This window comes from Mytilus trossulus, chromosome 14 (genome assembly GCF_036588685.1).
Source record: "Mytilus trossulus isolate FHL-02 chromosome 14, PNRI_Mtr1.1.1.hap1, whole genome shotgun sequence".
In the NCBI taxonomy this organism is placed as follows: domain Eukaryota; kingdom Metazoa; phylum Mollusca; class Bivalvia; order Mytilida; family Mytilidae; genus Mytilus; species Mytilus trossulus.
In genome coordinates this window covers 44,693,250-44,719,115 of record NC_086386.1, presented here as the reverse complement: position 1 = coordinate 44,719,115, position 25,866 = coordinate 44,693,250, and the positions used below count along the sequence as shown (strand labels likewise).

The 25,866-nt window shown below is 31.8% G+C and overlaps 4 protein-coding genes across 4 annotated transcripts in view; 1 reads left to right on the top strand and 3 right to left on the bottom strand.

Moving 5' to 3' along the window:
• Positions 1-3,648, bottom strand: part of LOC134697157 (protein SDA1 homolog) — a 37,766-nt gene extending 34,118 nt beyond the window's left edge. Inside the window, exon 1 of the mRNA XM_063559231.1 lies at positions 3,490-3,648. Coding sequence (XP_063415301.1) covers positions 3,490-3,579 — 90 coding nt within the window. The 5' untranslated portion in view covers positions 3,580-3,648. The remainder of the gene's footprint in view (positions 1-3,489) is intronic.
• A 247-nt stretch (positions 3,649-3,895) lies between these two features.
• LOC134695771 (anaphase-promoting complex subunit 15-like) lies at positions 3,896-7,011 on the top strand. Its single transcript, XM_063557182.1, has 4 exons — positions 3,896-4,145; positions 5,369-5,428; positions 6,478-6,601; positions 6,813-7,011. Exons 1-4 carry the CDS (start codon positions 4,026-4,028, stop codon positions 6,815-6,817), a joined length of 309 nt encoding a protein of 102 aa, XP_063413252.1. The 5' UTR covers positions 3,896-4,025; the 3' UTR covers positions 6,818-7,011.
• Positions 7,012-7,672: 661 nt separating this feature from the next.
• Positions 7,673-9,683, bottom strand: LOC134697801 (uncharacterized protein PF3D7_1409500-like). Its single transcript, XM_063560086.1, has 3 exons — positions 9,569-9,683; positions 8,643-9,039; positions 7,673-8,468 (listed from the first exon to the last, which is right to left on the bottom strand). The coding sequence occupies exons 1-3, from the start codon at positions 9,681-9,683 to the stop codon at positions 7,673-7,675; spliced, it is 1,308 nt and encodes a 435-aa protein (XP_063416156.1).
• Positions 9,684-14,147: 4,464 nt separating this feature from the next.
• LOC134696504 (dehydrogenase/reductase SDR family member on chromosome X-like) lies at positions 14,148-22,788 on the bottom strand. The gene is made up of 7 exons (XM_063558340.1): positions 22,664-22,788; positions 21,383-21,490; positions 20,810-20,878; positions 19,918-20,019; positions 18,248-18,455; positions 16,105-16,324; positions 14,148-14,706 (listed from the first exon to the last, which is right to left on the bottom strand). Exons 1-7 carry the CDS (start codon positions 22,770-22,772, stop codon positions 14,506-14,508), a joined length of 1,017 nt encoding a protein of 338 aa, XP_063414410.1. The 5' UTR covers positions 22,773-22,788; the 3' UTR covers positions 14,148-14,505.
• Positions 22,789-25,866: the final 3,078 nt, after the last annotated feature.

Sequence of the window (25,866 nt, the reverse complement as noted above, 5' to 3'; positions counted from 1 at the left end):
AATATTCCTATATACCTCAGGCTTAACTTGCATTTTAGAAAAATGTCAGATGGTGACGAAGTTCCGTTATATGCTGCTTTATAGGCTGTCAACCCCACTAAAACTTGTTTTATCATAAATCTAAATTGATTTATCATTACAATGGTGTATAACATGCCTACATTTGTTGTCGGAATCATCAGTAGCAGTCCTACCAAAGTATGTCAATCGTAATAATTAAGCAAACTGCTGAAGAATTGGCAATAAACGTGTCACATCTCCATGTACATGTATATATTCTCACTACATTGAAGACCTGTTGGTGACCTTCTGCTGTTGTGTTTTTTATTTGGTCGGGTTGTTGTCTCTTAGACACAGTCCCCATTTCCATTCTCAATTTTATATCTCCGTTTCCAATTGGTCAATTCTAAGGAAAGTCTAAATGATTGTCAGAGTTTTCTGATCTTGTTTCATTTCATACTTAAAGTGAAGAGAGTCTGCATGACATTGACATCATGGGAAAATTTGTAACTTATTAGACATACCGCAAACAACACTTGTTAGATTTTTTTGACGGTACATGTATATCATACAATTTTGTTAACTGAATAAGTTATATTCATACAAAAACTAACAGTTTTTTCTGATTTTTTTTTAATAAATCATTTACTGCGAGACGTGTATTGCCAATTGCGTGTAGGTTGAAGAAATAATTATAACTGACATACTTAGGTAGGATTGCTACAGATGATTACGAAAACAACAGTAGGCGTGTTATACACCATTGGGAAGATAAATCAATTTAGATTTACAGTATAACAAGTTTTAGTGGGGTTGACAGCCGAGACACTGCATTTTCAATGGAATTTCGTCACCGTATGACATTTTTCAAAATCGCGAGTTAAGCACCTTGAGTTATATAAAGGTTTACCTAATTCTATGGAAATTTATCCCTTTCCGAACCCATTGAATAAAAAAAATTAATCAATGTGTGGTTGTTGGTGATCTCAAAAGATCATTGGATGATTTTAAAGGTCATGACCTTTTTAGTTTAAACATATTTATTTATAGTGGATTGGGAAACAAGTTTTGCAACTTATATTAATCCCTTTCCACTTTGCGGGTTCGAGTGCTGCCTTGTAGCGGCATTAGCCTACTCTTTTTCGAAATCTACAAGGGTGTCTTTAACGTGCAAGAGATATGACTCTCTCTTAACACGGGTCAGCCATTTATCGTCACCGTCCGACAGACTATCATCGTTTCCTCAAGACCATACTCGCAAATGGTGTCAAGGGAGAGCCGAAAATTGAGTTCCTGAAATTTTCATCCCAAACGGGAATCGAACCAGGAACCTTTGTGTTAGTAGTCTGATGCACTAAGGCCATAGTTGTTTTTTTATTTGTTTTGCGTCCGCGTGCGGGTAGGTTTTCGGCCAATTTGTGTGAAAAACAAACACAAACTTTTTTTGTTCGTCAGTAGAAAATCCGTATTTTCCGGGTTTTTCCAGCCGTGTTTTTGTGTATTCTTATACTAAAATCTATTTTGCGCTTTAAATAACAAGTACGCTCCTTATTTAAAGCATTTAAGCGATCTTGACTTGGCTACATGTGACAGCAGAAATGGCCAGTATAAATGTGCCGGCGAGCGAGATCGTTTGTGTTTCACTTTTCAAAGATAAAAGGATCGTTCTGGCTCCATATGCCTTTCCGCTCGCCGGCACAGAAACTTTTTCTCAGATCCTAGAGAGCCTTTACGTAGCCAGCATAAGAGACACGTTAAATACAGGATTCAATGAACATATCACCATAGGGGATAAAACTCTGATAAAATGTTATGTTTCATCTAGCTCTAACGGGGAAAAAATTGAAATGAATACATCTCTCAAGGCTATAGATGCTGTTAAAATGTTTTGTGCATATGTAAGCTTTGAGCTGACTGACATATTTTGTGAAAAAACTAATTCAAATCAACAAAAGAGTGCCTTTGATGTGCTTATGTCTTCAAAAACACCTTTATACTTTAGTTCTCATGTTAAGTTTTGATTTATTTGTTTTAAATTTTGTTTTAAGAATTGTTTTCAATTAATAAAACATTTGAATGTATCAGAGCTTTTATTTAATATTAAGATTCACTTAATTTGATATTGAAAAGATCAACCAATTTCACTGTAATGGTTCTTCCTTGGTACAGGTCTTACAGTAGGCGTTCCTTACTTGCTTGAAGAAAGAGTTACCTCCCATTTGCAAAGTTATCTTATTTTATAATTGAAATAAATTTTTATACTTTTTTAAATGAAAAATAGTAGTTTTTGCAAATATTTCTAAAAAAATTCTTTAAATGATATCTACTGTCTGATAGGATAGGATAAATTATTAATTCCACAAGATATTAAGATATAAAACATAATTTCATTAGTTTATTTTCTGAAAAAAAAGTATGCAGAACAAAATATTAATATATTGCCAAAAAGTTTACATAAAGTATTTAAATTATAGGAAGATAACTCTGCAAATGGGAGATAATTCATGCTTAAAGCATTATTGATTTGATACAGGGAATTATTGATTATACATACTATTAGGTTTTAACACAACATGACACATCTCAGATCAAAACATGTCTCTTCTCAAAGGCTTCAGTATAAATGGGAAATGTTTGAAATACCAAGGCCATTTATGATTTCTCAGAATATAGTCATATCAAGTTTGTACATTGCTAAATTTCCTGTTTGTCATGTTTGCTCTTTCACTTAGATATGACAGTATTGATCTAAAGTCACTGTTAATCAGTCCAGAACTTAAGCACTTAGCAGACTCTTGTGTTATTTTCTTTGTGTGTGTTTTTTTTCCTTGCTGTCTGGTAGGTTTTCTCAGAATCAGTTGACGCAAAACAAAGAAAAAAACAGACACGGCCTAACCACTACACCACGGCTCTCTCTTTTTAGCTAACTGGATGTATCAAAATATGATAACAGGTGTTAATGAAATTGACAACTTCATGCAATGTGAAAGGCACTCCAAGGGGATTTTTGGTTAACAAAAAAAGAAAATGTCTTTTTTTAAATCATAAAAGAAACAGATTCTTACATACATGTACATAATTTTGACATAGTCACTCGTGGATTATCAGATTTATCAAAATCTCGATAGTTAAATTATATAAATGTTAAAGTTCTTGTCAAGGCGGCTCTGACTTTAAAATTGATAATTTAACTTTCTCGATTGGATAAATCCGATAATCCACTGGTATCAATGTAAGAATCTATATATATAGGGGGCGGGGGGGATCTGATTCGAGTGCCTGTGTTTTTCTACCGTAATTGCGAACTTCGTCCCCATATAAATAGTCGACCTTTCCATGGATGGATACACATGCCTATGGTTGTGGATGTACCTCTATAAAATACACTTTTATCATATAAATGATATAAAAATGTATAAAAGACAGGTTGAAATACACAGGTAAATTGTAATCAAAATCTTGTAAATGGATTTGACAATGTAAAATTACCTCCTCTCTGTATGAATTTGGATCTCGTTTTATCAAGTTTTGTAGCTGAGGGAGATTGTTTGGCAGTTTGTTGTGATTTCTGTCAGACATTCTGTTCTGTTTACATCAACCACGTGTGTCTCTTTAAACCGGAAATATCAATGGCTGCACCAACTAAGTACCATTCATGAAGTTTTAAGAACACTACACAGAAATGAAATATTCATGTTCTGTATTTCACATTTTAGTCATTACGTATTGGTAGTGATTTTGTGATAAAGTATTTGAGACAAAAAAGTATTGATTTTATTTATATACATTTATATATATGTGATTTACAATTTAAAAACATGATATTGAAATATTTTATTAAGACCGTTTTGTGTCGGATTGTTGTGGTTTTTAGATTTTAAAAGTCTAGATCACAAAACTTCTTCAGATAACAAGCAATTTGTATAAAATTATAAGCTTTTAATCTACCCAGAATTAAATGTTTAGAATTATTATTTTGAAAACAATCTTTACAAAACTGGTGCTAATACTCAGACACTGGTAGCATGTCATCGTTTTTCCCTTCACTTGTACCAAGTGCATCAGATCCTTTGTGGTTTACTGTTGATAAACCATGCGATGACGAAGAAGAAATTTCAAAATTGGAAGAAGAACACACTTCATGGGTAAAATACAATCTTGATCTCAGGTGCTCCAAAATTGTTCGTAAATCCTGCACCACATCTGACTCATGTAATTACAAGTCCGTCAGAAGGGGACGATAAATGGCTGACCCGTGTTAAGAGAGAGCCATATTTCTTGCACGTTAAAATAAAGACACCCTTGTAGATTTCGAAAAAGAGTAGGCTAATGCCGCTACAAGGCAGCACTCGCACCCGCAAAGTGGAAAGGGATAAATATAAGTTGCAAAATTTGTTTCCCAATTCACTATAAATAAATATGTTTAAACTAAGTACAACTTTTGTGATAAGCTTGGTGATGTAACATAACTGGAAAAGAGGTTGAGTTTTTTGCAACAACAATATTGAACACATTTACTGTTGTCATCTCTGAAACTGATATTACGGTCAACTAGCACATGTAGTTTAATAGATCCTTTATAAGCATATATCCTCTATCTAGAAATCAACTGAGAGATAAACATGGGTAATCTGAATGCAGGCACAGCTACATTTTTAGCTGGTACCTAGCTATATTATAGAGATGAAAAGTTCACAAATTGAAAGGCTAAAATCATATATTCTGTTGTATACCTTGTTCTCAACAGATCCTCTGTGTCAATTCTGGTGTAAGTCAAGCTTGAAGATATGATTCTCTGCATTCTTTATTTCAAGTGTGATGGGTTAAATGTATGCATTTATTATAGTCACCAAGTGAATATATATAGTATTGGGTTAGAGAACATCATCTTTATACTGGTAAAGGTGTCAAAATAATCTTGTAGTGTTAGGTTTAATCTAAGTGAGGCCAATAAAATATATATGCTGCTTCATGTATTATCATGATTATAAACCAGAAATATAGGTAATTGCAATATCTGATTCAGGAACAGATAAGGCTATTATGAGTATGCCGATAGACTACTTTCGAGTTATGTCCTTCCCCAGATAAGTTCGTCAATTTGGATGCCTTTGTGACATCATTAAATAGATAAAAGGGATCCCTATGTATCTCCATGCATCTCTGTTCTATTAAAAGTTCATCTTTAAGAGTCATTTTGATCGTCATATTTATGCAGGATAAACTAAAAATAATATTTGTTCTGTATGTACTTATTCTAATTAATCACAAGTTTGTAATGATGACAGTGCTGAAATCCATGATAAAGAGTTTCAGTGCAGAAAAAAATCTTGCAATAATTTTGACTTTGCTATAAATATATTTTTAGATGGAAAGCATTGCAAAGAAAGACAGCAATATTGTTCCTATTGGAAAAACAGCATCAGAGGTATGTTTTCTATATTCTAAAGTAATAGATTACAATGTAAAAAAATATAAAATTGATCATATGAATCTTTTACATCACCAGTCAAGGGTAAAGAGGAAGTGCTGTTTTCATTTTAGTGATAATAATTAAATACAGAGACTAACATGAACATTATAACTGTGTTTGACTTGTCTAAGGTTATCTCTCATACACATTTTTGACAGTTTGAGAACCATGTTGAATTATGTAGTTTATAGTAAAAATGAGGGAAAAAAAATCAAATAGAATTGTGATTTTTTTTTATCACAAATGGGTTTTTTCCTGTGACAGGTTTAACTCTTATAATTACACTATTTATTAATCTTTTTCCTACATCATGTACATGTTACAAATTTGAGACTTTTTTCTGCCAATTTTTTGCATTTATTGCAAATATTGGTTTACAAAGTTGTTTTACATTGGGTAAATGTAATGAATTTTCTTCCTAATGAAAACAATTAAATTGCTCAAGTTATCATAATAAATAGCAATGAAAGCACACTCTCCTACCTGTCCTCACAGTAACAAATGTATTTCTGACATCTGATTCATAGTTTAATAATTAAGACCTGCTTTGATACACAAAATGTAGGCAATTAAAAGACCTGCTTTGATACACAAAATTTAGGCAAGTGTCATTAAACTATTTGTTACACAGTTTTCTACTAACATACAGGGTAAAACGATGAATAACAGGCATATGACAGGCGTTGCTTTCAAAAATAATAGACAACAACCAACTATGTCAACACAATACTGACTACATTTATAATTTAAGTGAGTACCAATTTTGGAAAACTTGAATTTTATGGATAGATGATTTCATAAAATTTGTATCCTTACTAGTAGTGAAGGATCCTAATGTACAGGAGCAGTCACAATATTTGTGATATTGATATATTTATAAACATGTATTAAGTATATGGAAGAAGATGCTTTGATACTTTACATTTGAAATACATGTATGTAAAAAAAAATTGTTAAAAGAATCAGTTATAAAATATGTTCTGAAAGTAACTTTTATTTTTCAGCACATGGAGGATGAAGAAGAAGACGAGGAAGATGATGATGGAGATGATGATGATGAAAGTGACACAAACGATGATGAATTAGATACAGATATGTTAGATGACAGGGAATCAGGGGATGAAGCAGGTGATTATCTCCCTTGTAAATCAGTCTAAAACCATGAGTTTTTTGTGTGTATTTAGTGTTGATTGCTTTCTGTCCCATTGAAAATGACAAAAAAAAAAGAAATTCTGTACTGTATACATGTATATTGTTTTCCTTTATTATATATATTGTGCATGTTTATACTATATAGAAATGATATAAGTCTGAATTATTTTTTTATTCTTTTTTTTAGGTTGAAAAATTATGGGCTTAGATAAAACTTTAACATTAAATGTTGGAAGATGCTTGTTGTTAAATGCTGTTCCTTCCAGATCAAGTTACCATGGACATTTTACAACTTGTTTGCAATTGTTGTTGTACTGATAAATTAATGGTTCAAAGAGACTATAAATATTGTAATGAAGAGTATATTAAATGTATTTTTAAATGATTGCATATTTTTAACTTGTCAAACAGATAAAGCCTCAGTATCCTCCATTGGGGTTTTGTACATCAGGTAGGACCTCCGTGACTGAGTGGTCAAAATAGTCCATCTAGTAACTCCTATCTAAATTGACTTATCCTGATTCTGATTCTAAGGTCAATATTATTTGACACAACTGGTCTCTTTGTGCTGTATTTTTTCATCCTGGTACTTAAACACCAATAATTAATTGATTTTAACCTCAGGTAGCTCAGATGCTCTTATTTTATTTTATGATAATATATTAAGGGTTTGATTATAGTATTTTACTTTCCCTTATGCATGTTATGCAATAAACAAAGTAACAAGATTCAATTTGTAAAAATTCTTATGCCAGTAATAAAACACGGATGTCATTGGTCGGCATTTAATGCAAAGTAAATCAGAATGCTATTTTCAACACTATTTTTAGAATAGTGCATTTTTTTTCATGTTTTTTGTGAACAGAGTTGTCATGTTTCTTGTGTACAGATTTGTCTTGTTTCTTGTGAACAGAGTTTTCATGTTTCTTGTGTACAGAGTTGTCATGTTTCTTGTGTACAGAGTTGTCTTGTTTCTTATGTTTACAGAGTTGTCTTGTTTCCTGGGACCAGAGTTGTCATGTTTCCTGTGTACAGAGTTGTCAAGTTTCATGTGAATAGAGTTGTCATATTTCCTGTGTTCAGAGTTGTCATGTGTCCTGTGTACAGAGTTGTCATGTTTCTTTTGTACAGAGTTGTCATGTTTCCTGTGTACAGAGTTGTCATGTTTCTTGTGTACAGAGTTGTCTTGTTTCTTATGTTTACAGAGTTGTCTTGTTTCCTGTGACCAGAGTTGTCATGTTTCCTGTGTACAGAGTTGTCAAGTTTCATGTGAACAGAGTTGTCTTGTTTCCTGTGTACAGAGTTTTCATGTTTCCTGTGTACTGAGTTGTTTTGTTTCCTGTGAACAACGTTGTCTTGTTTCCTGTGAACTGAGTTGTTATGTTTCTTGTGTACAGAGTTGTCTTGTTTCCTGTGAATAGAGTTGTCATGTTTCCTGTGAACAGAGTTGTCTTGTTTCCTGTCTACTGAGTTGTTTTGTTTTCTATGAACAAAGTTGTCATGTTTCCTGTGTACAGAGTTGTCATGTTTCCTGTGTACAGAGTTGTCAAGTTTCATGTGAACAGAGTTGTCTTGTTTCCTGTGTACAGAGTTATCATGTTTCCTGTGTACTGAGTTGTTTTGTTTCCTGTGAACAAAGTTGTCTTGTTTCCTGTGAACTGAGTTGTCATGTTTCTTGTGTACAGAGTTGTCTTGTTTCCTGTGAATAGAGTTGTCATGTTTCCTGTGAACAGAGTTGTCTTGTTTCCTGTCTACTGAGTTGTTTTGTTTCCTGTGAACAAAGTTGTCATGTTTCCTGTGTACAGAGTTATCATGTTCTCTGTGAACAGAGTTGTCATGTTTCCTGTGAACAGAGTTGTCATGTTTCTTTTAAACAGAGTTGTCATGTTTCTCGTGAACAGAGTTATCATGTTTCCTGTGTACAGAGTTGTCTTGTTTCTTTTGTAGAGTTGTCTTGTTTCATGTGAACAGAGTTGTCTTGTTTCTTGTGAACAGAGTTGTCTTGTTTCTTGTGTACAGAGTTGTCTTGTTTCTTGTGTAGAAATGTCTTGTTTTTTGTAAACAGAGTTGTCTTGTTTCTTGTGTAGAAATGTCTTGTTTTTTGTAAACAGAGTTGTCTTGTTTCTTGTGTACAGAGTTGTCTTGTTTCTGGTGTACAGAGTTGTCTTGTTTCTTGTGAACAGAGTTGTCTTGTTTCTTGTGTACAGAGTTGTCTTGTTTTTTTTGTGTAGAGTTGTCTTGTTTCCTGTGAACAGAGTTGTCTTGTTTCCTGTGAATAGAGTTGTCTTGTTTCTTGTGAACAGAGTTGTTTTGTTTCTGGTGTACAGAGTTGTCATGTTTCTTGTGAACAGAGTTGTCTTGTTTACAAAGTTTTCTACTAACATACAGGGTAAAACGATGAATAACAGGCGTTGCTTTCAAAAATAATAAACAACAACCAACTATGTCAACACAATACTGACTACATTTATAATTTTAGTGAGTACCAATTTTGGAAAACTTGAATTTTATGGATTTATGAGTTGTCTTGTTTCTTGTGTACAGAGTTGTCTGTCTTGTTTCTGGTGTACAGAGTTGTTTTGTTTCTTGTGAATAGAGTTGTCTTGTTTCTTGTGTACAGAGTTGTCTGGTTTTTTTGTGTAGAGTTGTCTTGTTTCCTGTGAACAGAGTTGTCTTGTTTTTGTGAACAGAGTTGTCTTGTTTCTTGTGTACAGAGTTGTCTTGTTTCTTGTGTACAGAGTTGTCTTGTTTCTTGTGTAGAGTTGTCTTGTTTCTTGTGTATTGTATTGTCTTTTTTTTCTGTGAACAGAGTTGTTTTGTTTCCTGTGAACTGAGTTATAATGTTTCGTGTGTACAGAGTTGTCATGTTTCTTGTGAACGGAGATGTCTTGTTTCTTGTGTACAGAGTTGTGTTGTTTATTGTGTACAGAGCTGTCTTGTTACCTGTGTACAGAGTTGTTTTGTTTCTTGTGTACATAAATGTCTCGTTTCCTGTGAACATAGTTGTTTTGTTTCTTGTGTACAGAGTTGTCTTGTTTTCTGTGTACAGAGCTGTCATGTTTCTTGTGAACAGAGTTTTATTGTTGCTTTTGAACAGAGTTGTCTTGTTTCCTGTGAACAGAGTTGTCATGTTTCCTGTGAACAGAGTTGTCATGTTTCTTGTGTACAAAGATGTCAACTCTGTACACAAGAAACATGACAACTCTGTTCACAGGAAACATGACAAGGCTGTTTACAGAAAACAATACAACTCTGTTCACAAGAAACATAACAACTCTGTTAACACAAGAAACATGACAACTTTGTTTAGAGGAAACATGACAACTCTGTAAACACAAGAAACATGACAACTTTGTTAAGAGGAAACATGACAACTCTGTACACAAGTAACAAAACAAATTTGTTCACAGGAAACATGACAACTCTGTTCACAAGAAACAAAACAAATCAGTTCACAGGAAACATGACAACTCTGTACACAAGAAACAAAACAAATCTGTTCACAGAAAACATGACAACTCTGTACACAAGTAACAAAACAAATCTGTTCACAGGAAACATGACAACTCTGTTAACAGGAAAGATGACAACTCTGTTCACAAGAAACGAAACAAATCTGTTCACAGGAAACATGACAACTCTGTACACTAGAAACATGACAACTCTAGAGATCTGTTCACAAGAAACAAAACAAATCTGTTCACAGGAAACATGACAACTCTGTACACAAGAAACAAGACAACTCTGTACAGAAGAAGCATTACAACTATGTACAGAAGAAACATGACAACTCTGTACACAAGAAACATGACAACTATGTACACAAGAAACATGACAACTCTGTACACAAGAAACATGACAACTCTGTACTCATGAAACTAGACAATGCTGTACACAAGAAAGAAGACAACTCTGTTCACAGGAAACATGACAACTTTGTTCACAAGAAACATTACAATTATGTTTACAAGAAACAAGAGACCTACATTCGCAAGAAACAATACAACTCTGTCACAAGAGACATGAGAAGACAACTCTGTACACACGAAACAAGACAACTCTGTACACAAGAAACATGACAATTCTGTACTCAAGAAACAAAACAACTATGTACACAAGAAACAAGACAACTCTGTACTCAAGAAACATGACACCGCTGTACTCAAGAAACAAGACAATGATGTACACAAGAAAGAAGACAACTCTGTTCACAGGAAACAAGACAATTCTGTTCACAGGAAACAAGACAACTATTTACACAAGAAACATGAAAACTCTGTACACAAGAAACATGACAACTATGTTCACAAGAAACAAGAGAAGACAACTCTGTACACAAGAAACATGACAACTTTGTACTCAAGAAACATGACAACTATATATTCAAGAAACAAGACAATGCTGTACACAAGAAAGAAGACAACTCTGTTCACAGGAAACAAGACAACTCTGTACACAAGAAACATGACAACTCTGTACACAAGAAACATGACAACTATGTACACAAGAAACATGACAACTCTGTACGCAAGAAACATGACAACTCTGTACTCAAGAAACAAGACAATGCTGTACACAAGAAAGAAGACAACTCTGTACACAAGAAACAAGACAACGCTGTACACAAGAAACATGACAACTCTGTTCACAAGAAACAAGAGACCTACATCCACAAGAAACAATACAACTCTGTCACAAGAAACATTGGAAGACAACTCTGTACACTAGAAACAAGACAACTCTGTACACAAGAAACAAGACAACTCTGTACACAAGAAACAAGACAACGCTGTACACAAGAAACAAGACAACTCTGTACTCACAAGACACATGACAACTCTGTAAACAAGAAACGTGACAACTCTGTACAAAAGAAACAATACAACGCTGTACACAAGAAACATGACAACTCTGTTCACAAGAAACAAGAGACCTACATCCACAAGAAACAATACAACTCTGTCACAAGAAACATTGGAAGACAACTCTGTACACACGAAACAAGACAACGCTGTACACAAGAAACAAGACAACTCTGTACACAAGAAACAAGACAACGCTGTACACAAGAAACAAGACAACTCTGTACTCACAAGACACATGACAACTCTGTAAACAAGAAACGTGACAACTCTGTACAAAAGAAACAATACAACTATGTACACAAGAAGCAAGACAACTCTGTTCACAAGAAACATGACAATTCAGAACAAAATTATTTTGTGTTTTCTGCAGGATGATGTTTTTGTCAGTTTTAAAATTGCATTATTGTGTGAAATCTGTTTTAAATTTGGAATTTCTGCTGCTTCTATTAGAGTGATATATGACACCATCTCAAATTCAGAATAAACCTTTTCATTTAGTGACTGCATGCCTTTTTTGTTACATTTTATAGTAATTACTTATAACTTTAATTGTCATCTATATTACATTATTGTTGAGAAACCAAATTATAATCGCAAAAATAGTATACTGGTATCTCATAAAACTATTCAAAATTGAGGTTGTGTTGCAGCCATTCTGTTTAGATGATTTTTGCTTTCTTGCAAAGGACAATTATCCAACTATTTATGAAATCCTACTTTTTTTTAATTAAAGAATAGGAAATATACATTAGTTTTTATTATGTCATAATTTAACTATGTACAAAATTACAAAACCAATCAACACACATAAAATCTGAGTATTAATATGAGACAGAGAGTCCAATTAGAAATAGTCATTCATAATTCATACTGACAAAATATTGTTACGGTTAATGTACACATTAAAGGTTGTAATAAAATATATGTCTCGACTAGTTTCATTGAACATGAGAGACGAAAATCATCTGGTTTAAATCATGATCCCGTGAAAAAACAGTTGACCTCTTTTTTTAAAGTTGCAAATACTAATGTGGATTCATTCTTTATCTGGGTACCAATTTTAATGTATTTAGTAAAACTTACATTTTCATAGATATTTCAATGCATGGTTTACTCCTATAATATAAGACTCTGAAGGTTCATATCATTTACGTTCAACGTTTTTTATTGGATATTTTTTTTTACTATCAATGTTGAACCTCAGATTCAAAATTGATAGTAAAATAAAAATATACGATAAAATACGTTGAATGTAAATGATATAAACCTTCAGAGTCTTATATTATAGGTCTATGCATGGTTTTACAAAAGTCTTCATACAAGCCTTTAGATAATAAGTCATTCCTTGCACATTTAAATTTGTAGTTCACCTGTACCAGAAAATCATGAATATCAGTATCTCATGAATAATAATGAATCCATAGTATATTTTTTAAGTTATTTTCACAACTGATAAAACAAATATGGAATTATTATGTTTTCTCTTCTTCCTCTTTTTGAGTACGATAATTTGAAATTGATTGTCACAAATTCAAAAACATTTGCAATATCTTTATAAATGAATAAAGGTGCTGATCTTGAATTGAGATAACACGCTCTCAAAATCAACAGAGAACCTCCTCTAATTATAGACCTCGTATCCATGTAAAGTTGTCATACCATGTGTAAGATTTAGCATCCTAAAAACACTATTTTGGAACAAATGTCATGTGTATCAGTCTATTCTAAGTATAATTTTTCACATCTGTTTTTAGTAACTTTGACCTTAACCTTTGAATTATTGACCTCAAAATAAATCTGATTAAAATACAGATGTTGTGTTTTGACTTTGCTTTCATGAATCTTGACATGGCTCCTTTCCACTTTCTATTTTAAGACCTTTCTAGACACTCTGGTTTTGTCATGATGAAACACACCTTCAAATATTTGAAAGCAAACATTTCATTGGCTGATGCAATAATCATCAGAGCAGAAAGAAAATGTTGTCATATTCTTGTATAATTATATTTTGGGTTGATAATGCATACCATTGATTGTGTTTCTATGTCTGTGATGATTGACTGATATTTTATCCATTCAGGTGAAGAAAACATTTGTCAATCATTCTGACAAGACAAATTCTGTCAATTCTACCATAATATTCACTTTTATTCATGGCGTACTGGTTTTTAAGAAATTCATTGATTCTGGTGAACCACCAATAGTTTGTTATGCAAATGAAACTGAGTACTGTGGATTCATTAATATTCATTGGATACCAATTTTTGTTGATTTCGTGAGAACAGGAGATCCACTAATTTAAATGTTCAACAAAATACACCTTTTTTAAAGGAACGTATGCAAACTTTCCCAAAACCACAAATTTATATATCCAGGAAGATGCAAGTTTTCCTCAATCCACAAAAATTGGTACCCACGAAAATAAATGAATCCACAGTATCCATGAATTCAGGAATATAGATTTCACATCAATCCATCAATAAGTACTTACATTAGATGAATCCACAGTAACAAGCAATCTAATTAAAATTGAATCTCTCACTTGCTCATTTTTTAATGCTTGGTCGCTGCATTTAATTTTAATTAGATTGCAGTAACAAGTGTCTAAGAGTAAAATCTACTTTAAACAAAGAGTCATTTGAATCTGGAATAATTTTGAATTCTGGAAAACTGATAAGAAATGTAGGAAGAAAACTAACATAGCTTTTGTAAGTATGTCATTAATGCATGGGTAAGGTAATAGTCACATTCACTGATATTTCAGCTTGTACTAAATCAGTGTTTAGTTTGGTTAGTTTTCATCCAAACATTTCTTATCAATTTTCCGTAACGTAAAATTATTCCTTATTCCAATAATTCTTTTCTTTCAGTAAATCTATAAAGATAATGTACTTTCAAAGGCTTTTTTTAACTGCAGGTTAGGGTAGTTATATTGAAATTTTATGAACATTTATAAAAACATATGCATAATCTGTATAATCAATGGTTTAAGATATAATTAATGATAATGGATTATCATTTGTGTTTAAGTTCATTTTCTGTCAAATGTTCAATAATTTCACATGATCTATGCCATAATTGTTCTTGTAATAGTCTGTCATGTGCACTGTCATGTGGTTTGTTTTTAACACAGTTGTCATAGTAACTGCCGGTGTCTCCCTCTACATTTGGTGATAATGCTAAATATAGTACTGTATCTGCTGCCATTTCTGGAGTCTAAAGAAAAAAATGATGAAAACAAATTCAGTTTAACTTCTTTAAAGTGTTGAAAACATTTGCTCACATTTACAATGGTTTCACAATTATTTGAAATGCACAAAGTACCCCTCTCAAATAGTTTGTATATATCAAAATTGATGTATAGTTCTCAGTCATCATTTATTTTACCAATTTGATCCCTGCACCAAACAAGTGAAACTGCGAGCTACTGCTCACTGATGATACCCCCGCCGCAAGTGGATAATATTAATAGTGTAAAAATATGCAAGTGTTCAGTAAACAGAAAGTTGTCGAGTGATGAATCTGAAAACGCATCACACAGTATAGCTGACTTATATAAATCCTGAAACCAAATTTCAGAAATCCTTGTATTGTAGTTCCTGAGAAAAATGTGACGAAAATTTTCAACTTGGCTATCATGTGTAAAATCATACAAGTGTTCAGTAAACAGGAAGTTGTCAAGTGATCAATCTGAAATGCATCACACGGTATAGCTGACTTAGATAAACCCTGAAACCAAATTTCAGAAATACTAATATTTTAGTTCCTGAGAAAAATGTGACGAAAATTTTTAACTTGGCTATCATGTGTAAAATCATACAAGTGTTCGGTAAACGGGAAGTTGTCAAGTGATCAATCTGAAAACGCATCACACAGTATAGCTGACTTAGATAAACCCTGAAACCAAATTTCAAAAATCCTTGTATTGTAGTTCCTGAGAAAAATGTGACGAAAATTTTTAACTAGGCTATCATGTGTAAAATCATACAAGTGTTCGGTTAACAGGAAGTTGTCAAGTGATCAATCTGAAAACGCATCACACAGTATAGCTGACTTATATAAATCCTGAATTCAAATTTCAGAAATCTTTGTATTGTAGTTCCTGAGAAAAATGTGACGAAAATTTTCAACTTGGCTATCATGTGTAAAATCATACAAGTGTTCAGTAAACAGGAAGTTGTCAAGTGATCAATCTGAAACGCATCACACGGTATAGCTGACTTAGATAAACCCTGAAACCAAATTTCAGAAATCCTTGTATTGTAGTTCCTGAGAAAAGTGGGATGAAAGTTTCATCGGACACACTGACTGACGGACAGACGGACTGACGGACGGACTGATGGACGGAGGTGAAACAATAATGTGAAAATAAGAAACATGAAATATCAGGTGAATCCAGAAATATAACATCATTTAAATCTCATTCTAGGGACTCTTCTTGGTAGATGCCAAACTGCAAAAATAAATATGGTGTCAAATTCATTTTTGGCTGAAATTAATTCATAATTGTTTGGTGAGATATGGATAGAAAATTTAATCACAGGACAGATAAAGAAAATATTTAATACTGTTAACATCCAACTAGCAGGACATTTGTTAAAAATTTAGACTTACCTTGTATAGAAGTATGGCAACAACGTCTAAGAACCATTTTATACTCCAATGTACATATCTGTATAAGCTTGTCCTAACAACTCCTGGATGAAGGACATTGGCGGTTACTTTACAATTTTCATCATTTATTTTCCTTCCAAGCATGAATGATGAAACAGTAATAGCTAGTTTGGAATCTGAATATGCTGCATGAGGTGAATATTCCCATGAATTCTCATACCTGTAATCAGAATTATCTACCATAATGAATTTTCAATCAGTAATTAAAATCAACTCCAATTATTTTGTACACCTGTGTTTTAACAATTTTCTCCCATGAATTTGTATACCAATAATCACAATTATCTCCCATGTTTTTAAAACACCAGTAATTCTAATAATATTCTATGAATTTCCATGTCATTAATTATAATTATCAGCCCTAAATATCAAATCCAGTAATAATAATTATCTCCCCTGAATAGTCCATTTGCTAATTACTGATTTTATTTGGTTATTACACACTTTTAAAACAAATTATAATCCTTTGTAAATCGTAGATTGTTTCTATCCCGGACAAGATTGGCTTTTGCCAATGTAATGCATGATGAATTGAAAGTGATGTATCGGCGGTTTAACTTATTTTTCATGAAAATTAACTACTGATGTCAAAGTATTTAGCTTAACAATAAATTAATGTAATTTAAAGATTTGAAAACCTTAAAAATTACTCACATTACACTCAGGTAAATTTGCTCTCTCTGCTAGCTCTCCATTGTAAATAAAAATTAATGTCCCTCATAAGGGAGACAACTAAAAAAATAATTTCTAATTACAGGGTCAATTAATTGAATTGGCAAATATCCTATTTTTAAACCAGTATTTGTAATTATCTCCCCTGAATTTTCAAACCAGTATTTGTAATAATCCCCCCTGAATTTTCTTATCAGTATTTGTAATGATCTCCCCTGAATTTTCAAACCAGTATTTGTAATTATCTCCCCTGAATTTTCAAACCAGTATTTGTAATAATCTCCCCTGAATTTTCTAATCAGTATTTGTAATGATCTCCCCTGAATTTTCAAACCAGTATTTGTAATAATCCCCCCTGAATTTTCTTATCAGTATTTGTAATGATCTCCCCTGAATTTTCAAACCAGTATTTGTAATAATCCCCCCTGAATTTTCTTATCAGTATATGTAATGATCTCCCCTGAATTTTCAAACCAGTATTTGTAATTATCTCCCCTGAATTTTCAAACCAGTATTTGTAATAATCTTCCCTGAATTTTCTAATCGGTATTTGTAATGATCTCCCCTGAATTTTCTAATCAGTATTTGTAATGATCTCCCCTGAATTTTCAAACCAGTATTTGTAATAATCTCCCCTGAATTTTCAAACCAGTATTTGTAATTATCTCCCCTGAATTTTAAAACCAGTATTTGTAATAATCTCCCCTGAATTTTCTAATCAGTATTTGTAATGATCTCCCCTGAATTTTTAAACCAGTATTTGTAATTATCTCCCCTGAATATTCAAACCAGTATTTGTAATAATCTCCTCTGAATTTTCTAATCAGTATTTGTAATGATCTCCCCTGAATTTTCAAACCAGTATTTGTAATTATCCCTCCTGAATTTTCAAACCAGTATTTGTAATAATCTCCCCTGAATTTTCTAATCAGTATTTGTAATTATCTCCCCTGAACTTCAAACCAGTATTTGTAATAATCTCCCCTGAATTTTCTAATCAGTATTTGTAATGAATTTTCAAACCAGTATTTGTAATTATCCCCCCTCTGAATTTTCAAACCAATATTTGTAATAATCTCCCCTGAATTTTATAATCAGTATTTGTAATGATCTCCCCTGAATTTTCAAATCTGTATTTGTAATTATCCCCCCGGAATTTTCAAACCAGTATTTGTAATCAGCTCCCATGAATTTGCGTTCCTGTAATCACAAAAATCTCCCATGAATTTCAATAACAGCAATCATAATTATCTCCAATCAATTTGTATTCATGAAGAAATCACAATTATTTCCTATGAATTTCCATAGCTTGTAAATATGACAATTATTTAAAATTGGAAGCTTACTTGAGTCCATCCCTGAGATTGAAATTGACATCTAGAAATACATACTCATTTGATAATTTTCTAACCTTGAACAAAGTCTGTCAATATCTAAGTTTCCCTGTTTATGTACTACTGATGATACATTTATGATTCTGGAATAAGAGTTGTCTGTCCCTGTTTTCTTTAACACATCTAACAGTAGTAATGTGAGATAAAAATGACTGAGGTAATTGACTTGGAAATGTTCTTCTAATCTGTCATCTGTCTCCTGGTATGGAGCAAACATTATTCCAGCTACAATGTAATAACTATCTGTTAAATATTTGGTATGGAGCAAACATTATTCCAGCTACAATGTAATAACTATCTGTTAAATATTTGGTACGGAGCAAACATTATTCCAGCTACAATGTAATAACTATCTGTTAAATATTTGGTATGGAGCAAACATTATTCCAGCTACAATGTAATAACTATCTGTTAAATATTTGGTATGGAGCAAACATTATTCCAGCTACAATGTAATAACTGTAATAACTATCTGTTAAATATTTGGTACGGAGCAAACATTATTCCAGTTACAATGTAATAGATATCTGTTTAATATTTGGTACGGAGCAAACATTATTTCAGCTACAATGTAATTGATATCTGTTTAATATTTGGTATGAAGCAAACATTATTTCAGCTACAATGTAATTGATATCTGTTTAATATTTGGTATGAAGCAAACATTATTCCAGCTACAATGTAATAGATATCTGTTTAATATTTGGTATGGAGCAAACATTATTTCAGCTACAATGTAATTGATATCTGTTTAATATTTGGTACGGAGCAAACATTATTCCAGCTACAATGAAAAAGATATCTGTTTAATATTTGGTATGGAGCAAACATTATTCCAGCTACAATATAATAACTATCTGTTAAACATTTGGTACGGAGCAAACATTATTCCAGCTACAATGTAATAACTATCTGTTAAATATTTGGTAAGGAGCAAACATTTTTCCAGCTATAATATAATAAATATCTGTTAAAAGTATTCAGTATGGAGCAAACTTTATTTCAGCTACAATATAATAAATATCTGTTAATTAAAATAATTTTTACAGTTGTCAAGACACTAAAGTCCTGTAGCGAAATTAATAAAAGACACATCTGATTAATTAGCTAAATTAGGTGCACATATTTAACTACATAAATCTTTTTTTCAAGTGTATAATGCAGTTTCTTCATGTTAAATTTTGATGAAATCCAGTTTTTATTGACAAATTTGGTTCAACCCATAAACATCATTTAGTTATGTGAATATTTGAGTAAATATTCCATTGATAAATTGCTTGAAATGTACATGGATAATTTGTGATGTAGCTCCTCTAAATGCACTAAATTTTTGTTCTCTAAGAAATAGTCAGTGATCAGGTCTGGAAATATAGCTGGTTTTTGATAGCATGAACACAATCTTTACCCAAAAAAGGAAAGACTGTATAATCATGATAATGAACTCTTGTACTAAATTTTTCATAAGATTTTTTTTCATGGATCTCTCATAATTATATAGTATCCATTGTTTTACTTTATTTTGACTTGTCCTGCCTCATACAAATGTCAGATATCATTTAAACAATTGCAAACAAATGATGCTGCATAAATCTAAATATTCTTCTAAAATTCATATGATTAAAGCAAACATATTCTGTAATGAAGTTAATGTTTAACTGATCATCTAACCTACGACGAGAAATCTTACCATTATTTATGAGGATATTTAATGGCAACCCCATTGCTAGAAAACTGTCTGTAAACTCTCTAACAGACTTCAGTGATGTGAGATCTATGTGTAACCAATCCACTGAAATATATAATATGGGAAGATATGTAACTAACTTTTTACAAATATCTGTTTAAAGCCAATTAAATATATTATTGTTTTAACTTCAACTGACAGCCCTATTTTTAACCCTCTACCTTATTTTTTTGAACCATTTTCAATTAAGTTCTGTTACATTCACAGTTTCTCTCTGTTAGGAGGTTAAGTACACTTTTCTTTAAGTTGTGACAATAAACAAGCTTTTCATTTTGGCCTAAAATGTTGTTGTTTTTTGCTGTGTATCATATTTGTATTTGGTTCAATTGTTTTACATTAAATAAGGCCGTTAGTTTTCTTATTTGAATTGTGTTTCATATGTCTTTTTAGAACCTTATATATGGCTGACTATGGGGTATTGGTTTTGCTCATTCTTGAATGTCATACATTCACCTATAGTTGTTCTGTGTCATTTGGTCTCTGGTGAAGAGATGTCTCTTTGGAATTTATACACCTTCTTGTTTTTATACTTCTACTAAATTTTAATAATAATTACACAATCAACTCAATCAATAGTGTGATTGCCATTTTTCTTTAGGAACTACGACTAGATTTCAGCACTTTTCAACCATCTTTAATAATACATGTATAAATGTCTTTTTTTTCTGATTTTAAATATTTTAAAATTTTATTTTCCATTCAGATGTAATGTAATCATATTTTGTAATTTTGCTTCATGTAAAAAAATGCCAAGCCTTATATTAACTTGGTATCATTTATATTTTCTATCAATCTATAATTTGATTAAAATCTGGTAAGAATTTAATGGACCTACCCTTAGCATTAGGGTATTCTTCTCTTATCTTCGCTACAGCTTTCTTTCCTTCTTCTATACATCTTGATCCTACAACAAATCAAATTCTAATTAAATACTACATTCTTTTAATATACAATATTACAATAAAATAAGAATTGCTTATGTACATAGTTTAAGCTGGATACAGGAATCTGACAAAACAGTAAGCGGGATCCGGAATCAGAACCCCCCAATGAGACCCCTCAATAATTGGGTTAGTTTCATCATACATTTCTCATTCTTGATTCAAATAGTTCCTTGTTTTAAAGTATCTTTTTTTGGTACAATTATACTTCCTTTTACAGCTGATTCAAATTACAGGTAATAAGCGCACAACAATAAAGACTAAATATAGGGTGCAGGTTTTTTTAAGCAATTTTATGAGTGCTGTTCATGAAGTACCATTATACATGTTATAAAACATGAAAGAGCTACATTTTGTATTTCTAGTGACTAACTATGAAGTTGATTTTGGTCAGAGCATGATTAATTTGGGTTGTCTTAACTAGCTTTATCAAGGAAAAATATTTATATTGATAAATAAAAACAAACCTATCACCACATGCACATTTTTAGAGACTAAACCACGAGACACTTCAAATCCTATCCCTGCTGATCCTCCTGTTACTATAGCAACATACCCTGTATGCAGGCGCTGTTCTGAAAAAATAATATCACTGTTAAAATACAACTCAAATGAAATAATGTTAAATTTACACAAAGAAAGAAAAGATTCTACATGTATATAAGGATGAATGATTTGCCTTAAGTTTGTTATATCTAATGCAGTTACTATACCAGGTTCTGCCTCTATGGGGTGTATGGAAAAGGTCATTTTTGTCTCACGTTAGCGTCAAATTGGTTAAAATTTTACTGTGATTAGTCAAAATAGTCTTATTGTGATTCTTCAGAGGTCTCAAATTATTATCGTTTTATCAATGTTATGAAAAATATAATCATGATTCATCAAAACCAGCCAATTTTTCATTGTTTAAGGTTCATCATAACAAACGGACAAATATGGCTGTATTTACATGCCAAAATTTACTCTCTGAGTACAGACTTACCTGTAAAGTTGGGAAAGTTTTAATGCCTAGCATCCACTAGATATAATAAAGTTAAATCCATTTTGTGTTTCAGAAAGATAAAATCTCTTTTGGATTTTGATGGGTATTTTTTTTCCTTCATGCAAAAGGTGTAAAAATTGACTAAGTTGTGGAACAACTATGAGATGCTCCCTCAGGTAAAAAACCGGTTTGTATTGTTTTCATTGTCCTTAATTGACATGGACACCAGGTATCTTTAGAACTATAGGTGAGTTAAAGAGTTTATCTGAGTCAGTGAGTGGACAGTATCAATGTAATTCAGGTGTTTGTTTATTTTTGCACCTTCTGAAAAAAAGGAAAAAAAATGCCCATCAAAAACCAAGAAAGATTTTATCTTTCTTAAACACAAAATGCATTTAACTTTTATATATTAAAACTTTCCAAACAGCACAGGTAAGTCTGTACACAGAGTAGTTTTTTAGGTAAAAATACGGCCATATTTGTCCATTTGTTATGATGTACAAAAAAAATGTACCTTAAAAGAATGGGTACATTTTATCGTCATGCACCAAAAATGACTGTGTTCAAGAACTGTCACTGTTTTCCTTATGAAGGTACCCCATAAAGACCCTTATAAGAGAGTTGAGTTTAAAAACTGCTTATTTTTCTAGAAATACATGTATTACAAAATTCTATAGATGTTTTTAGACATATAATCTATAGTTGATTTAGTTTAGTTGCTCTCATCTGATCTGATTTACAATAACCTAACATTCAATGAAATTACCTTCTTTTTTATGTGCCTGCAATATTTGTCTTAAAAGAGCAAAAGCACCATAAATATAAATCTTCAAAAATGAATAAACAATATAAAAGAAACACAAAACTTTCTTCATGGTTGTTTTCAATTTGGCGAACTTTTACAAACTGATAGAAAACGTCCGAGGGAGTCCGAGGAGTTCCAACATCCACCCATGAACCGAAAAGAACATTTAAACAACAGCGCACAGCTGCCGAATATAGGAACGTTGTTATGTTCTCTTATCATACAGATTACATTGATTTATTTTGAAATCTGATTTAGTTAGGCAGCAACCATTTGATGTTCTGTGGGGGCTATGGTTTTTTTTGGAAAATAAAGTTTGTTTCCAGTTTTTGGTGAAAAAAATAATTTGTTTTGGACCCTGAGAAAAAAAAATATTGTTTGTTTCACCCTCAGCTGCCCCACTATATGTAATGCTAAAATTGAAAGGAAAAAATTGTTTTCGGTTTGTCGCTAAAAAAAATAGATTGTTTTTCGCCTTTGTACAGAAACCCCCCCCCCCCGAAAATCAAATGGTTAATGCTGCCTTATAAATGATTGATTGAATCTTCGATTGATTGTTTGATCCAGAGAATTTCTATACTAGTATAGAAAGTTCCTGTTTGATCTTCATAATTAACATTTCACTAGCTGTAACATATACTTTTTTGTCTGTGATTTGATTTTGATACATATTTTGTAATTTTTTTGAATTTTCTTTCTATATCATAATCCTCATTCCACAGGGGCCCAAAATTATCTTATTTAAAACAAATCTTATCTTATCTTTATATATATTTTTTTTATATCATTGTGGTTTTAAAAAAACTTGTGTATAAAAAACATTATTTTATCTGATTGATTGATTGATTGATTGATTGATTGATTGATTGGTTGATTGATTGATTGATTGATTGATTGATTGATTGATTGATTGATTGATTGATTGATTGATTGATTGATTGATTGATTGTCAAAGCACATGATACTTTATAGTACAGCCCGAAGAATGCCCTCAGATTTGAGGGAATCTCAAATTACACAAATGATTACCTTCACAGTTTGAAGTCCTTGTAATTTATATATCACTCTTCCAAATAAACTGACCACAGATGTTACACATAGATTATCTGATAAGAAAGTCAACATTTTGGCATTTTCTGTCTTTTCTTGAAGAATAAATATTTCTACTACATCAGAGACATATAATACAATATTGTATTATATGTCTCTGACTACATGCAATATTATCTATATATTCTTCATAAGATTTTGACAATCAAATCACTGTTTTTTATCAATCATGTTCAAATACAGTTAAAGGAATATAAAATAAAATTATGATTTTTTTTATTAATTTTCATTTTTTTCAAATGTTGAATAGATTGATAATTGTTGTCATTTTGAAGATTATTCTTGATAAAAAACGAAAATTCTTTGTAATTTTCACATTTTTTTGATAAATTTGATATAATGATAAAACAAAATCACTTATTTTCTATAAAACATATTCATGAAGCAAAGACAATTAGGGATAAGTACACCCCTCCCCCTTTTTATACGCCTGGTTAAAGGAAGTCTTGTGGTATATATTTGTCCGTCCTTCTTTAGCATGTCAGACATTAACATTATATGTATCTAGTATTTAGAGAAAAACTCAAAAACGCTTTCAGTAGTTCTTGTGAAACTTTGGTGAATTGTTTATATCTATTCATTTAAGCTCCCTTTCGCTTTTTATAAATTTTATATTTCACATTTCTGAAATACTAGTATGGGATTTTAATCATGAAACGGAGAGATTCTTGAAAAGGAGAGACAATAACCTTGAAGTGCTTTGACCATTTAAAACTTTGTTGATTGATTTATATATCTATTTAGATAGCCCCCGTTTTTCATAAATTTCTAGTATGACATTGAGAAGTTTTTGAACGGTATTCTTTAACACTGTTAGACGTATCATACGCTCTAGCTCATGGTGTAGCTGTCTATTATTTTTATGCCCCACATACAATAGGAGAGAAGATTTATGTTGTCTGGTTGTAGTGTACGTTCGTCCGTTTGTTTGTCCGTCCTTATGTCTGTCCAGCTATAGGTTAAAGTTTTTGGTCAAGGTAGTTTTTGATGAAGTTGGAATCCAATCAAGTTGAAACTTACTACACATGTTCCCTATGATATGCTCTTTCTAATTTTAATGCCAAATAAGAATCTTTACCCCAATTTCAATGAACATAGAAAATGATAGTGCAGGAGGGGCATCCGTGTACTGTGGACACATTCTTCTTGTGCTTAGATTTCATTTTTAAAACATCTTCAAGTGCTGGATTTTCCCCGTGTTGAAGAACCATTGGTGGCCTTCATCGGTTTTCTGCTCTTTTGTCGGGTTGTCGTCTCTTTGACATGTTCCCCATTTCCATTCTCAATTTTATTTCATATTTCAACTTATTTTCCCTTATTCTAAGCGTTTGATCTCACTCATTTCAATATGATACTGTAACAATAAAAGTGGTTTATATGCATATTGCCCTTCTATTTAGTGGGAATAGAAAGGTATGTGTGTCCACTCCACATTTGCCCGTGAACAGAATTAGGTAAATTTTAGCCTTATAATGAAGAATATATGGATTGGCCCTGAACCTGATTTATTTCAATATAGTTGTTTGAGTACACAAACTTCCTTAGAGATGCCTTCTCCGGTCAGGCTTCAGTGATTCCCTATTTAATTAATCAAATTTCTCCCAGAATATAAGGGGCGGGGGTGTGTCTAAATCACTCTCTGGAGTATCACCATAAGTGAAACCGAATTCGAACCATTCTAAGTATTACAAGAAAGGAAATATATAGGTTAGGGATTCCACCAGATGATGATATGTGACTGTAACCGAAACACCGCCTTTAGTATTAGAAACACAGATCAGTTTGTTTTTTTATTTATATTCTAAATATACACACACAATAAACATACTTCAAGCTTGCAAGTGGGAATTCAAAAATAAATCAAAATAAATGCTAAAAAATGTATTCCATAAAAACAATATTTATCATAGCATTTCCAATTTAGCTGCAGGAATCCTAAAGAAAAATTAAATTTATTTATTATTCAAATGCATTTTTAAGGTATTTTTTTTTCATTCAAAATGCATTTACTGAGAATATTTTGTAGCCAAGAATATAAAATGTATTTAGTGCAG

What these genes read in the sequence shown, in the direction of transcription:
- LOC134696504 (XM_063558340.1), bottom strand. Translation starts at nt 22,772, where the DNA reads ATGAAGAAAGTTTTGTGTTTCTTTTATATTGTTTATTCATTTTTGAAG. An exon ending in AGAATACCCTAATGCTAAGG is followed by an intron (nt 20,020 to 20,809) that starts GTAGGTCCATTA and finishes TATATATTTCAG; the next exon opens with TGGATTGGTTACACATAGAT. An exon ending in TTGCCATACTTCTATACAAG is followed by an intron (nt 14,707 to 16,104) that starts GTAAGTCTAAAT and finishes TTTTTTCTTTAG; the next exon opens with ACTCCAGAAATGGCAGCAGA.
- LOC134695771 (XM_063557182.1), top strand. Translation starts at nt 4,026, where the DNA reads ATGTCATCGTTTTTCCCTTCACTTGTACCAAGTGCATCAGATCCTTTG. An exon ending in AAGAAGAACACACTTCATGG is followed by an intron (nt 4,146 to 5,368) that starts GTAAAATACAAT and finishes ATATATTTTTAG; the next exon opens with ATGGAAAGCATTGCAAAGAA. An exon ending in TTGGAAAAACAGCATCAGAG is followed by an intron (nt 5,429 to 6,477) that starts GTATGTTTTCTA and finishes TTTATTTTTCAG; the next exon opens with CACATGGAGGATGAAGAAGA.
- LOC134697801 (XM_063560086.1), bottom strand. Translation starts at nt 9,683, where the DNA reads ATGACAGCTCTGTACACAGAAAACAAGACAACTCTGTACACAAGAAAC. An exon ending in CAAAACAACTCTGTACACAG is followed by an intron (nt 9,040 to 9,568) that starts GTAACAAGACAG and finishes TATTTTTGAAAG; the next exon opens with CAACGCCTGTTATTCATCGT. An exon ending in ACAAGAAACAAGACAACTCT is followed by an intron (nt 8,469 to 8,642) that starts GTACACAAGAAA and finishes CTCTGTTCACAG; the next exon opens with GAAACATGACAACTCTGTTC.